Here is a 14,953-nt window from a genome sequence, read left to right on the forward strand (position 1 = left end):
GTTTGTAGAGTTTCAATGTGTACCACCACCTTACCTGGATGCACAAAGACTTCACCATTTGGCATAATTTGACCAAGAAGTTCTAGATATCTAAACTCATTGAAGTATCATCACGTACAATATCTCAACATTTTGTTCCAACTGTAGTTTTCCTAGTAATCATGCTGACCGCTTTGGGACAAATGTAGATGTTTGAAATTAATGGCATACTTCATTGTTCTACTCTCATCCTTGCGATATATGACCACAGTATGCTGTTTAGTGTCACTTACTACCAGTCCAATATCTTGTCCATTATATCCATTCTTTTCTGATCAACTTATTTTCTTTGTTTTGTGAACAGATTGTTTAACAACGGACAAAGAATTCATGAAATGTGTTAGAAACTGTTGAACATCGTCATATTTCTTGTCGCATTTTATGAGTAGCTTTAAGAAAATACTGATATTCGTTGGCTTCAATACCTTTACCGCAAGAACACATTCATTGTATAACAGAGAAAACATGGAAACCTACAATAACAAGATGCTAGTTTCTAGGATACCATGTATGAGTATAAATATCAGGCATTTGACCACAAAAGTCAAAAGGCATCAAGGCAAAACAGAAATACTCTTCGACATCGACTATATAATACGCACAGTTAACAAGATCAAATTAAGCATAAATATCTACGTTAAGTCATAAACCATTCATCTCTGCACCTAGTCTCACTTAATAGGACGAAATATCTATCACGATGGCTACAGGCGGAAAAGGCAGCAGCCACTCCGGCAGTGACCGACAAAGCGACAAACAACCCGACCAAGAACCCAACCACGGGTTTGCTCTCCCAGATGCTGACTTTGACCCCTGGAACAACCAGGCTATCAAAGACTACTATGCGAAGAAGCAGAAGGAGGGGGTACTGAACGACGAGGATGGCATCGAGGACGATGTTGAGACGGAAGCCAGGCAAGTAGTCACAAACTGGGAGAAGGTTGTAGGCCGCGAGGCCACAGCTGAAGAACGACAGAGAATGATGTCTAAGATTCGCAGAATTCGGGGCGGAGCCTGGCTCGAAGGTTTAAAGACGAAGCTCGTTGGGGAAACGACGGTCCCTATTGCGTACTTCAACCGTCTCGTTGCCGAGAACGAACGTTGCATCGCATTCGTCGCCAACAGAATGGCCGCGGTAGCCCAAGAGCGCCAGAAGATGGGCCAGGAAATCGATAATCTTCGGGATGCGAATGAAAAACTGACAACTGGCGGGCTCAAACAATGTGAGGATGAGAAAGCCGAACTCACAGACAAAGCCGCTAAACTTGCAGATGACAACTCCAAGCTTCAAGAGCAGATCGACAGCCTGCGTGAAAAGCTCGAGAAAGAAGGTAAGCAGCCCCCTGTCGATGATAAATGCAAGGAGAGAATCGAAAGATTGGAATCTGAACTCCGAGCAGTTCACCGCCAACGTCAAATAGGAGAGGAGATGAACGAAAGCCTCGAGCGACAATTAAAGGAGTCGCGAAAGAGAGAGAACGCGGTCAGAAATGAGATGAGAGATCAGGACCGTGAGATAAGGGGATTGCATGAAACACTCGATGAACTAACCATGAAGAACAATCGCCTCGAACGTGAGGCAAAACGCGACAACAAAGACGATTCGGCCAAAGACTCCGAAAAGGAACTACGAGACAAGTTGGCCGGGCTTGAAGCCAACCTGAGCGAACAGGAGGAAGCAAACCAGGGGCTGATCGACGAGAACGATGGCCTTGTTCGTAGGATCCACGTTCTCCGCGATCAGGTGGAAGCCAAACCAACCGCTACAGGTTCCGGCGCGCCCAGCAAAACCTTCGACACCGCGAAGATTGTCAAGGAGCTCATGGAAGCGAAGGAGCAGGACCGGGCCGTAAACAGGGAGGTCGAGAGGGTGCTCAGCAGCTGGATGTCCAACGTCGCGGAGGCGAACCACCTGCGCGAGTACCACAACGCGGTGCAGGAATACAAAAACGGCACGAAAGACCTGCAGAACCGCGTGCTGGCGCTGTACGAGCAGCTGGGCCACGAGGCCGAGGAGGACGTGACGGCGGACCAGGCGCTCGCGAACCTGTCGGAGCAGCTGCAGAAGCAGCCGCAGAGCCCGATGGAGCACAAGCTGTGGACGCTGAAGCTGCTGCAGGACCTGGCGATCGAGAGCAACAAGCTGCGCGCGGAGCGGCTGCGCGCGCAGACGCTGCACATGCGGCTCGAGGACGGCAAGACGGCCGAGCAGCGGAGGCAGGAGACGCAGATGGCCTACAGGATCTTCGACGAGGAGGAGCTGGACCGCCGCGTCGAGGAGCGCACGCAGATGTACCGCGAGCACCGCGGCGAGATCCTCGACAACATCTTCGACGCGGCGAACGCGCTCCAGTCGGCTTCGAGAGGCTGCCCCGACGCCGGCACGAGGGAGATGATCGATTTGGCTGTCCTCGCTTACTTGTCTCCGGCTAGTTTGCCAAAGCCGAAGGTCCCGTCGCCCCGTCGTTAATTGCTAGAGTCGTGCGGGAGTGAGGCATGTTAGGTATCTCCTAACCAGAAACTTCTTGCATATGCTCTTGCGTATGCTAACCTAACTGTAAAGTATATTGGAAGAGAATTATCAGGCCGAATATTCCGGTGGCCTTGTTGCGATGAAAAGTTTGTTTCTCGTATACGTCTAGGGACATGTCACGATGAGGACATGGGATTTTTTTTACCTTCATTCATATCTCCACTATTTAGCGTATTTTTTTGTTTGCTAGTTATGTTTTCTACCTAGGCACATCAATATAATATGTGTTATCAATATTCTGTCGCGTTTGAGCTGAAACGGTGATAATCTTTTTATGTTATGCGACGTCGCTAAAATCGATCTCTCACCGCCGAGAACCCACGACATCATTATGATAGAAATACAACAAGGGCCAAATGATATGTTATTCCCAAAGTTCACCCAATTGATAAATTGCGATGCTTTTCTGTAATTACATGACAGATGTGTCTATTCATAGAGCCGCGACCCAGACTTTCCCACATCAGCCCTCTTACCCCTGAATACCATATGCTCAGATCACACAGCGCCTCCCCCGTCGCCGTGGATATGTCAAATCCTCGTGCACCGCCCCCATCTATGCAATTGACCGGATTCGGTGCCACATGGCGACTCTAACCTCACCCAGCCACATTTCTCCTCTGCGAAGCTTGTCTGTGGATGGCGTCAGACAACCATCCGTTTAGCGAGAGATCTCCGAGTTTCTCGGTCCTGCCAGTCTTAGTGATACGGCCCGTTGGCCTAAGTAGGAAAGTACGTCGTTAACGCGCAAGAGGCGCCGTTCCGGGTTGGATGGGATAGCCCACGTGAGAGAGGCTGCGCTCCGGCTTCGATGACATCCGGGCGTGCTTCCCTCAACAGCATGTAGGAGCTGTGTTGTTGATTCGTGGGTTCTTATGCTGGTTCTCTTGATTGCGTGTCATCACGCACTGTCTATTTTCACTCTTGAGTGCGTCATGCCATGGTGATCAGTAAGTCGTCTTCGTCCTGACGTTGTAAAAAGACCTTGCTTGAGAAATCCCAATCATCAGTAAGGGTGCATATGGCAGTGGCTAGCGTGACCGAGGATATGAGATGTGTCAGAGCGGTTCTCACACAACATAGTAATAGCCTTATTTGAAATTGTCGGTGATGTCCAATCTGATGGCTTGACCTCGAAGTACCGGCGGCACAGCCGGCACTTAGACGAGAACCGCATCCAAGAAGCTGGGTCGCGGAGCCCAACCCCTAGCCAGCCCAAAAGTTGTAAGTTCTAGATCCACAAGGTTCAATCGTCAGCAACACGCCTCTACGTCACCCTATCTCGTGGCTTAGCACCGGGAAATGCGGCTCCGTCGTGTAGGTCAACATCGGGTTCGCGATCTTCACGATGCTGGTATTGGTGTACCTGTCATCGCTGAAGTTGGGTTTTGAGGTAGGTCTAAGCTAGCTAAGGAGCCACGACTCAGGAATACCCAGTGCCCGCGTCACTGTCTGAAATCGTTCCCGTAGATTAAGCTCGTTGGACTAGGGAAGCTACCCGATCCGCGCTCCAGTCTAACGACGGGAGTATTTTGAATCATTGATCTGTAAGCAAACTTAGTTTGGTTGTGCCTTGGTTCGGGTGATGAGATAACATGTCTAACGAGTCAGATACCTGGTGGCCCGAAGCCTTTCTGCTCCAAGATTCCACCTCGTATATTCCAATCTGCGCCAATAGTTCCAAGCTTATCGTTGGCCGGAATCTAAATCGATTTTCCGTTTTAGGAAAGGAATTTAGAATGATATTGGAAGGTGGTGTAGATAATGGGCATAGACTATGGCGTTTACACCTAGTGGGGGCGTTAAACCGGCTTGCGCTATGGGTTGGCGTTAAGGTACCTACAACTCTCGCCGTTAAAAGGTTCAACTAGGCTATCTATGATATTTCGATCCCAACTATTTGAAATCATACAGGTGCAAAAGGCTAGCAGACTGGAAAATGTAAGGTACCTGTTTATCTACTTACCCCCCTATCCACCCTCTAACCCCGAGAACTCAAATACATGTGATGAAACGGGTAAATATCTACCTAGTCATACTGGCTGTGCAAAGGCCGGGAACATATTCCAGTGTTTTACCTCGGAAATATGATCCTAGGAGAGCTGGACATCGGATAAGACTTATGGTTATTGGCAGCGTCCCGTTGATGAGCTCGAGCGTCTCGTGAATGGAGGCCTTTGTCGGACGACTAGTATCTCTAAGCCATCGTCATTCCATACGATACTAGTGACACCTTCTTGGTTGGCTCTCGAGAGCGATAGTCTCCTTGAACACCTCAGCGTTTAAGAGCGATGTTATCACATGAAATGGTGTCGGATGGGGGCCCGGTGTGAATAGACATTAGTGTATGGTGATGACATTCTCACCATAGTTGGTGGTCAAGTGAAAAACTCCATAACACCCAGTAAGCCATTTAGTCACCTTTGGCGTTATGGGGTCGTACGTTCAGAGACAGATATGTGTACATGTAGTCAGCTTTAAAGGTCCGAATAGTTACCGTAGGTTGGTACTCGATAAGTAGCAGTTAGCCCCGTTTCTCACGAAGCCTTGCCCATCATGAGAATCTGTAGAACTTGAACACCTGGTGGGCGTGCTTGGCTTTGGCCCAGCTGACTAGATATCTATTGGCATTATGGTGAGTTGGTGTCCTGAGATAGTCGAAGGTTGCATTATACGTCGTTGGCGCGGGGGGATTTATGGGACCGGAGTTCTGGAGTTCTGGGGTTAGGACCGACTAGACGATCGCAGCCCATGCGACGCCTCGAACGACCCCCGTTAAAGGACCGTTGAGGCGGACTTGTTTAGGTTGGTGTTGTTGTCGCCAATTTAGGTGAAGCTTATCGTGGCTATGAAGCATACCTCTTCGGAATACTGATTACTTAGAGAGAAGGCTAAATTCACCTCCGTCTCATCGCTTACGTAAAGGTTGTATTGCTTGCCGAGAGCCCCTGATACCTGTCAATCAAAAAAGACCCGGAGAGCGGAAAACAATTAATTATCACGAGACATGCAGTTTGAGCTTGTTCTTGCAGACCTCCAATGTCGGCTCTTCCTGCTGCAAGTGCCGCTGATCGTACGACCTCATATAATTGAATATGAGAGCGGATGTTACTAATCCGGGGGAATAAGCATCAATAAAACTGTGTCTTTCATGGTTCCCCAGATTTCTTTTTCTCGGCACAATACTGTGCGGTGTTGTCTGTGAGATCCCAAACGTGACATGCAGGTTGTCGTAGTAAATTAATTTGTATAAATTAGTTGGAGCAGTACTGATCAGCCGGTGACGTAGCAATGAACCCGGAACTGAGGATAATTATACATTGGTGTAAGTTGAAGAGTCTTGGCGCTGCATCTGAATGTCACTGTGTCAATAGGTTGACGGTGCACATTGAGGCTGATAAGGCTGGTTTCCGCATGTTGTCAAGCTTTTCTAATGAACAATTGCCGAATAAAGGTATGGAATTGTGTTAATAGAACGGAATAAGTTGGGTTATATGTGCCTTTTATTAGATCCATGGATTGGTTGGCTGGACCAAGGTGAACCTTAGGGGTAGGATTGCCCCATGGCCCCCTCACCGAGAATAGACACGGAAGGAGAAGATAGGCTGCCGCCATGTCTCATCACATGCTGTTCATTTTCACTTCGTCAACGATCTGGCCACCGGTCCGAGTTTGTATCGTACACTCTAGAAAGATAGTGTCGTCGTATCGCTCCAGCGCCGATGGTTCTCGTCTTATTAGGCGGTATAGGCGACTTCGTATAACGAAACTAAGCGAAAGCAAGAACTGAACTAATTGGAGCGACGTAGTCTACAGCGAACCTGTTTTTTAGACGTCATTAAATATTGGCGAGTGGGATCAATGCATGCCCAGGTAATTATCGACTACTTCGTATATTCAGTCGGAATAATAGTTGTCACGGATCTAGATCTTGATCTGTTAGGTTTTACTTGGCATTCTAGATCTGGACATTCGGACGAAAGATTCGGCGTTCTAGGCTCAAAGTATTGAGAGCCTCATGTCTTCGCCGCCTTCTGTAGGATCGTTCCTTGGAAGTCAAAAGTAGGCGATAGACGCTAACGGCACCAAGCTAAGTCGATTTAGAAGGTAAGCAAGCCCCTTGACAGAGGATCGAATGAGAGAGAGTGGAGGATGGCCAATATGACAAGCTATTATATGACCTATCACTGATTGAGGCACCGAGAATATTAGTTAGCTATTTCAGGCCTCACTTTTACGAGAAAAAATGGTAAACATGGTAGAATCGACCTTACTATCATGTGTATGTTGGTCTTGTGGATGGTGTTATTCTCTGCTTTTGTTGTCTCTTCTGTGCGAACTGCCTAAACGAGGTGTCGGACAAGGGCGTTATCTGATCTATGTGCATCGGATTAACAGTGCTCTGTGGAGCACGAAAAGCTCGACCGCAGCAACAAGGTTGAAATTAAGCTTCTATGATTAGGCATCTCATCTTCCGTTTCAACTGATCATCATGAACTTTCCAGACGTTAGATATGGACGGGTCGCTTCTCGAGCCAATAAGAGTTAGTACTGTAGTAAGTTCTGGAGTCGGTATATCTTAGCTGCGGGCGGAGAGGCTGAGCGCGTCTCTTCGACCTGTTCACGATTTAGCAATGATCTGATAGGTTCATGTGGCTTTCGCAAGTGCTGACAAGCCGCTGACGCATACTTGACCCGCCTTACAAATTGTCGATGGTTTGTGTCAGGATGTAAGGAAGTAAATTGCAGACGAAACATTTCTAGACCTAAAATAAAAGACGTCAATTTTTTGACCCGAGTGCGATGCGCCGGGACGTCAAAAACTCCAGATACTTAGGACTGGTGGGATTCGGAGCGACACGTGGAGGATGCCAAGCCATAGCAATTGCGCATGTTGAGGCTGTCACGGATGACTTGGGACTTCTAATCATTGACTGAGCAACGAGAGAATGTTGAGTAACAGTGCTTTGCCAAACGTCGCGAGGTGCGAAGTGGGATAGATCGACCCTCGGCCCTACCGTTTAGGGAGGAACCCCAACCAAAGGGTTTTCACATCATCGCAGATCCTCTTCGAAGAGAGTTTGGGCCGAAGGTTGGATTAGTCAGTCCTTTGGACGACAAGAATTCTTGCAGCGCCGTGCAATTGAGAAGCTATCGTATTTGTCATTGTAAAATGAATGAGCCACCGTCTTGGCGCCCGATGTGTTTAGTTGCCAGGCCGTTCCTTGCCCGTAACGTTCGGACGAGTCTTGAGACGCTCAAGAACAAGATTAGATTATCTGTTCCGTCGGACTCTTGAATGGTTCCGGTGGATTGGTAGCATGAGTATATTATGAAGAGAATATACGGAACATCCCCACTGAGAGAAAGCCAAGAAGACCAGCGAAGTAACATAATCCTATCCCAATCGGGATAAAACGTTCAAACGGTTGCACTTCGTCCGGGACTTTCAACAAGGGTTAAAAAACCCGACAGCTTTATCCATATTGCTAGACTACCCGGCTGCAGTTTATTTAGGACGAAACCAAGGGTTTCGTACGATATTCGTAAGGTTTTTGTAGAGTGCGAGGGAGAAAATAGTAGTCGGCCGAGAAGAGAAGGATTGGAGGAAAATGAGCGAATAGCAGTTGGCTACCTCTTAGTAGCTTAATCGATTACATCCATAGTACGGAACGGGGCATCAGTTGTTGCGGGCCAGTGAACCTTAACCTTATAACCCTGCAAGCAATGTGGACCCTGCCGGTACTGTAGGTACCCAAGTATCATCCCGTGACCCAATAATCTTTTAGTGTTCCGTCAGTTTATACGTTCACCCTCCCCCCTTTTTTCTTTTTCATCTTACCTTACTTACTTCAACATCTCAACCAAAAACATCTATCTTCAGGATCCAGACCACCGACCCTCTATTCTACTCTTGTCTCCTTCCCTGAAGAGAATGTACTTTGTCTTTCTAATCCAGTCCTCAATATTCTCCACAACTTCTGTATACTTGTCCACCCAAGACTATGTCACCTTAGACACATAAGCGAAACCGTGTTTAATCTACTTACTAGGTAGTCAACTCTTGACCATGACTCGTGAGAGAAAGTCTTGCTCCTCCGCCTCCGAGCGTAGTACCGTATTCCCGCCGACTCCAAAATGTAACTAGTTGACTAACTCACAACTATGACGAGCCTGGCTGCTTGTAACTTGGCCTTACCACTGCTGCCCCTGTTGGCTTTAGGTACCTTGGTAGGCATAATGATTGGCACCTGGGAAATAATGCATGGCGAGTTAATCGCAACTCTTGACCGATGGACGAATCGGCGCCACGTCCTATCTGATACTTCCTTTTCGGGTATAGGGATTCCGCATACCCAGGCATAGTCTTATGGTTCTCTTTTTATCTCTTATACTATACAAGACAAGAGTATGACCACACAGACATGTGCTTTGCGCCGGGATGCACGATTCAGGAACCCCCCAGTAGCATGGGGGACGACTTTCGATATAATTCTGGCTGTGCCCGTCTGATTTTCATCTGAGCCAGGAGGATTATTCTAAGCATAGCCGTTGGCTGACGTCTGCACCCCACAGTGAATCGTTAGAGATCCGCCTCATTCCTTTAAACACTCTGATATTACTCACTGTACAACATTCGGTCCCGATCAGTCAGCATACAACAAAGCCTTACTTAGGAGAGGCGCGTCCACCCCTCAGCTACCTATAGCTCATAGCTCACAGCTGTAGTTATAAGGCAAGCTGTTTCGTTCGCCTTCTCACTACGATTCGATACTTGCTTGTATCAAAGTAGTCTCCTTATCAAATCATCATGTCGTCGGCATCTACGAGTCCACAAGCAAGCGCGACGGCGACGTCCTCGTCGAGCGGCAATGCTCAGGAAGCATGGTTGATGGCACGGCAAAAGGTTAACACAACCATGTTGACATATTATGCGGCCTCACTCAGTGCTCTTATCGGCGTCTTCATTATTGCCCACTGGCTTCGCTTCGTATTCGTTAAACTTGGCTGGTCTCGTTCACGCAACCCGATATTGCTACCTTTCAGTGCTGTTTCAAGGTAAGAGCGGCTTCAAAGGATACGGATATTTGGATAATCTAATATTTTTTCACAGAATTGCTAGGAGAATATTCGTACGGAATCTAACTGGGTTTACCTCAGTCGGTCATGCTGTACTTGTGATCGTCTACGTGGCTATGAACGCCACGTTCAGCTTCTACCGCGTTGATTTCAGCATCTATGCTAATGTGGCCGCTCGGTTCGGCTGGTGAGTCCTTACATCGCCCGCTCTTATTGTCCGTGCTAATATATGAAATTCTAGGATGGCTGCGGGGAATTTGGTCTTCGTGATATTCCTTGCGTTAAAGAACACACCTCTAGCATTCCTTACGGCCTATTCCTATGAGCGACTCAACGTCTTACATCGAATCGCCGGGTATACTACTATGCTTTATGTTATTCTTCACGGATCCATCTATGCGTCTTACTTCATCGGTGTCGGGAGGATTGAAGTCCTCCGAGAGGATGTCGTGACAGGCGGTATTGTCGCTGGATTTACCATGTTCGGTTCTGTTATGGCCGGCATGATTCTGAGACGTTTTAACTACGAACTCTTCTATATTGCTCACGTCATCTTATTCTTTGCTATCGTTGTCGGCCTCGGCTTACATCGTCCCGAACTCGAATCCGAGCAAACATTGTACGCAACCATAATCCTTGCTGCACTGTGGTTCGCCGATCGTCTCATTCGGTTCTGTCGACTAGCTTACAACAGCGTCAACAACGAGGCCAACATCTACGCTCTCCCAGATGGTGGTACTAGGATAGTGCTCAAGAAGCCTATCTCACGTGCCCGCCCTGGCAAGCACTGCTACGTCTGGCTTCCGAAAATCAGAACCTTCGAAACTCACCCCTTTACCATCGTGGCGACTGAGCCGTTTGAACTTGTCATCAACTCATATAGCGGTTTCACCAGTGACCTCCACAACTACGCTCTGAAGAACCCTGGGGCGAGCCTCAAAGTCTCGGTAGAAGGCCCTTATGGTACTCTCCCGGACCCCATGGATTTTGACAAGGTTGTCTTGGTTGCAGGCGGTTCCGGTGCGACGTTTACATTTGGCATAGCGGCCGACATGCTCTCACGAATGTCCGAGAGTTCCAAGCAGCAGATTGACTTCATTTGGGCCGTCAAAGGACATGGTATGCAATAACATTCATTGGCAGAATAAACTTGACGCAGAAACATACTAACTCTCATACAGACAACTTATCATGGTTTACGCAGCACCTGAATAACCTCCGCAACCATGTCCACGCACCGAAAATCGCCCTAAAGGTGCATGTTACTAGACTAGGGCCTGAATCGCTCAGAGACCCCTCGCTGGAACGGCCTGCATCGGATTCTTCTACTACAGACTTAGGGCCGTCGGCTCTCGAGAAAGGAAAGGGGGACTTCATCGCTTCTAGTGGGCCGGCGTCTTCTGCCGCTACCCGGTACGAATCCGACCGAGAAGAGAAGGACGCTAGCCGACACATGGACTTCCCATCGGCAGCAACGAGCATGACGAACCTCAACCTGCCGATCAGACCTGGAAGGCCCGATACAGAGGCCGAGATAAAGGCGGCGGTGCGGTCACTAGACAAGAACCAACGAGTGCTCATCGCTTCCTGCGGGCCCGACAGCCTGACGAATGTGGTCCGGAACGTCGCGGCAAGCTGCATCAGCGTCGACGGCCCCGCAGTCGAAGTCCACTGCGAACACTTTGGCTGGTGATTTATCATTCACCCTCTTTTTTTTTTTTTTAATTTATACGAATCGTCACGAGCTAGTTAATGGGGGTTGTTTTACAATCTGGACAGGATCACCCATGGAGATCTAACTGGATCAGCTTGCTTTTTTACCGGGGGCGGTAGATGGCGTTTCGGAGTATGTATGTCTATAATGTATGTCCTGGACTATCCAACTAGGGGATCGGAGAGGCGCCCGCAGGGAAATTCTAACATACCCTAGAGGAGTAGAGAATAGATGCGGGATACACTGGTAACCTACCTACTAGGCATATAGGACTAACTACCTAGATAAATATACCATATCCAAATAGAAAGGAGAAGATCACCAAATATTCACAAGCTAGACTTACACGCACACCTGCCTTAACGTGACTAAACTAGAATCTTCCGAAGCCCATACGCTTAAACGCACGACCCGTGTCAATCTCCCGCGGCCCACGCTCTCGTCCAATACATCGACTATACCACTGTCTCTGCTAACTTGGGTGACTTCACACATTTCATGCATGTCTAGGTTATGTAATTATTCTCTAAGCACGTTATCAGCACGTCATTGTCTCATTGTCTCAAACAGTTCACTGCCGGTATCAGCGGTTGCTCTCGCACATGCCTTATTAGTCTTATAGTTTGTCTTGGGCCCTACCCAACTGCCCTATCCAATTAGCTAATGGCGCGACGTTCGCGATGCGCCTGTCCAATCGGGCCGGCGCCAGCGGGTTGATTAATTTATGAGTTGCCAATTATATACATAGTACCTACTTTTTTACCTAGGTACCTTGCCTGCTGTCCATTGACAGTTGCCCAAACCCCGGTCGGCGGTGCAGATTTGGTAGACAAGAGCCGTGAGATTGTGTAGTATTCAATCGAAGATCATTTACTCTCGTGCCTCATTTCCCCCCCTTCTGCCATCGCTGTTCTATCTGCTCTTTCTGGGGGGGCGTGTATTTGGGAATGTGGAATCTGGAAATGTGGGATGCCCCGGTGTGCAGTGGGATATCCCATATTTTATCGCCTAGCAGCGTAGTGGATAGTGGGTAAACAGCACCTAGGGCTATGCTGCTCTAGCGGTCGATCTTCCAAGACCTTAAGATATGGGTACCCTCAATACCTAAGCCTTTAGTGGACGAGTTAGTGGGTTATTCCATAGGGCAGGCGACGGCAGACGCCGTGTTGCCCTAACGCCAACGCTAAAAGCCAAGATGCCCTGAATTCTAGAACGCCTTGATTATTAAGCTTATAAGAACGCTGCCTTATCAGATAAATCTGTTTCACTTTCATTGCCAAGTACCGAACCGCGAGATGGGAACGGAGAAAGTACTGTAAGAAAAAAACGTCGTCACCAATGACAAATGCCCCCCCAGACTTCTTTCTAATTGGCCCGTTGTTGGAAACCACGGGCTTACGGGACGCAGATCGACAGCTTCAGCGAGATCTGGCACCGGTACTTACACACACCCAACCTGCCTTATCGCACGTCATGTCATGCCATGCCGTGTCCGCTGCCGAATGAGGGTATATCCCTCGCATTGCGACGAATAGGCGAAGGCCAAGAGAGCACCTACCTGCCTACCTTGTACTATAGTAGGTCTGCTACCTTGCACGCAGGGTCTTTAATCGCAGGATGAAACGCCCCTAGCTTTCTCGGTAGCGAGCCGGAGAATATGGGGAGACTTTTACACCACATATTTTCTCCCAGGTCCGACAAAACATCTAGGCTATCTAAGACAGCGACAACATTTTAACATTTGTCATTGTGTACGCGCCTACCTTACACAAGCCAAGACCACTAAGACCACCGTTATCACGTCTAGGCTGAAGAAAGCTGATGATTGCGATGATGATGACGATAAGGATGATGAAACCGCCCGCCAAATTTTTCTAAAAAGGTCTTTTCTTCTTAAAGTGTTTCGGGGCGCTCCCTTTGTCATACCCGTTGGCAATCCCTCGTCCCCAATCCGGTCTTGGCCCTGATCCGTAATTGACTAATCGGTAATCCTCTTCTTTGGCGGAGGTGAAAAGGCTGCCGATAGGATCGTGATCCCGGCTCGGTATTGAGCGTGGTTCTTGAAAGAGGGTGAAAAAAAAGCGTTGAAGAACGGTGAATCGGGGTGGGGGTAGAGAGCGGGATGGGGTTCCGCTGCTGTTGGAATGGGATCTGTTGGCGAATCTCGTCAGGGGTCGCCCGCTCTAGATTTAACAAAGGCGGGAAGCGTTCTATGACGCGTGTTGCTTTTCTGCTGACATGTGCACCCTATCTTCCCCGGACCTATAGCAGTACTGTTAATCAGCCTCAAACCATATGAGATTGCGCGGACAAGCCTGACGTGAGATAATAATGATAATACAGATATTGTTATAGATGTGATGATATACATGTGGTTGCAGCTATATTCTGACATCTTCTAAGTCGGCTGCCGGACGTTGTGTTGCCCGAGTATCTGCACATCTACACACCCCCAAGTGATCTCAGGCGTTCTTAAGTAATCTAGGACTCTCCCGTGTAAAGGAACACAGAGGTCGGCTTGAGCGGTCCTTTTCCGAGTATGCCGCATCTGAGACCCTTCGGTAGCACTATATGTCTCTCTCCGAGCTGAACATGTCTCCCCCTCCGAATCATTGAGGTTATATTAACCGACTGGCTCCCATTATAGGCAGGCCAAACATCAGTGGTTCTTTGAGGCTTAAGCCCTCGACGTCCATCTTTGGACGCCTCGCCGACCATGCACACTATGAGCCATTTGATGGCACGGGTAATTACTCGAAGCTATATCATGAATCGAGTTTAATGCGTCCAATGATATGAAACCAACTTCCACGCCACTCGATGCCTTTATATCCTATGAACGCACTGGGATTAGCGGTATATTTCCAACCTTATTATTCCTTTTCCTTTAGCTTCCGAAATCCTTCGTTAGCTGAGGTGGTCCGATTTGTTCGAGCCCCGTTACGTCGGCGCCTTGGCAAGCCACGTCGAAGCTATACTGCTCATCGATATGATTGGTATCTCGAGATTTTCTTTAAACCAACATGCTATTGGCCTGGTTTGTTCAATGTATTAACGTTGGGTAGACATCAGTTGGCCGCGTCACTCTCTGTGTAGAGTGGCTAAGCCAAGATTCCAGACCTAGTACGTCATCTTCTATAGATGACGATCGTGAAAGATTTAGTTTTTCCGCTCCTGTGTTAACGAGACATTCGTAATCTAGCGAAGCCAAGGTCCAAACTCTGGAATCTTGCTACGAGCCGAACACTGTCTCCTTGGTTTAGGAGTATCCTTGGCTTCGAGGGCGTTAGTAAAACAAGACCGTCGCGATTTCATACAGGTTGAAGACTGTCTTTGTGGCTCACTCCGCCTATAGAAGTGAGTTTAGAGATTAGCTGCGGTTGCGTTGGTAGCTCAAGGTACCTTAGCTTACTATACCCGAAGGTAAAAGTCTCGAATTAGAACCACCCCCGTTTCTATGTCTACCCCTTCTTCGCTACTTGAATCCAGTCGATTGGATTGCTCCAATTAACTTAGTGCGCCTCCTGGGAGATTCAATTGTCCAAGGCAAGACCTTGGACAACTTGTATATCTCACGGCTTCCATTG

General features: G+C 48.2%; 2 protein-coding genes across 2 annotated transcripts; both read left to right on the plus strand.

Moving 5' to 3' along the window:
- Positions 1 to 739: 739 nt before the first annotated feature.
- Positions 740 to 2,509, plus strand: F4807DRAFT_462767 (uncharacterized protein; the record flags this gene model as incomplete). Its single annotated transcript, XM_048001875.1, has 1 exon — positions 740 to 2,509. One exon carries the CDS (start codon positions 740 to 742, stop codon positions 2,507 to 2,509), a length of 1,770 nt encoding a protein of 589 aa, XP_047851837.1.
- Positions 2,510 to 9,161: 6,652 nt separating this feature from the next.
- On the plus strand, positions 9,162 to 11,527 carry F4807DRAFT_184438 (ferric reductase NAD binding domain-containing protein). The gene is made up of 4 exons (XM_047993606.1): positions 9,162 to 9,631; positions 9,687 to 9,839; positions 9,894 to 10,771; positions 10,834 to 11,527. Exons 1-4 carry the CDS (start codon positions 9,384 to 9,386, stop codon positions 11,343 to 11,345), a joined length of 1,791 nt encoding a protein of 596 aa, XP_047851838.1. The 5' UTR covers positions 9,162 to 9,383; the 3' UTR covers positions 11,346 to 11,527.
- The last annotated feature ends 3,426 nt before the right edge of the window (positions 11,528 to 14,953 follow it).

This window comes from Annulohypoxylon truncatum (genome assembly GCF_022578515.1).
Source record: "Annulohypoxylon truncatum strain CBS 140777 unplaced genomic scaffold F4807scaffold_28, whole genome shotgun sequence".
In the NCBI taxonomy this organism is placed as follows: Eukaryota; Fungi; Ascomycota; class Sordariomycetes; order Xylariales; family Hypoxylaceae; genus Annulohypoxylon; species Annulohypoxylon truncatum.

What these genes read in the sequence shown, in the direction of transcription:
- F4807DRAFT_184438 (XM_047993606.1), top strand. Translation starts at nt 9,384, where the DNA reads ATGTCGTCGGCATCTACGAGTCCACAAGCAAGCGCGACGGCGACGTCC. An exon ending in GTGGCCGCTCGGTTCGGCTG is followed by an intron (nt 9,840 to 9,893) that starts GTGAGTCCTTAC and finishes ATGAAATTCTAG; the next exon opens with GATGGCTGCGGGGAATTTGG. An exon ending in TTGGGCCGTCAAAGGACATG is followed by an intron (nt 10,772 to 10,833) that starts GTATGCAATAAC and finishes ACTCTCATACAG; the next exon opens with ACAACTTATCATGGTTTACG.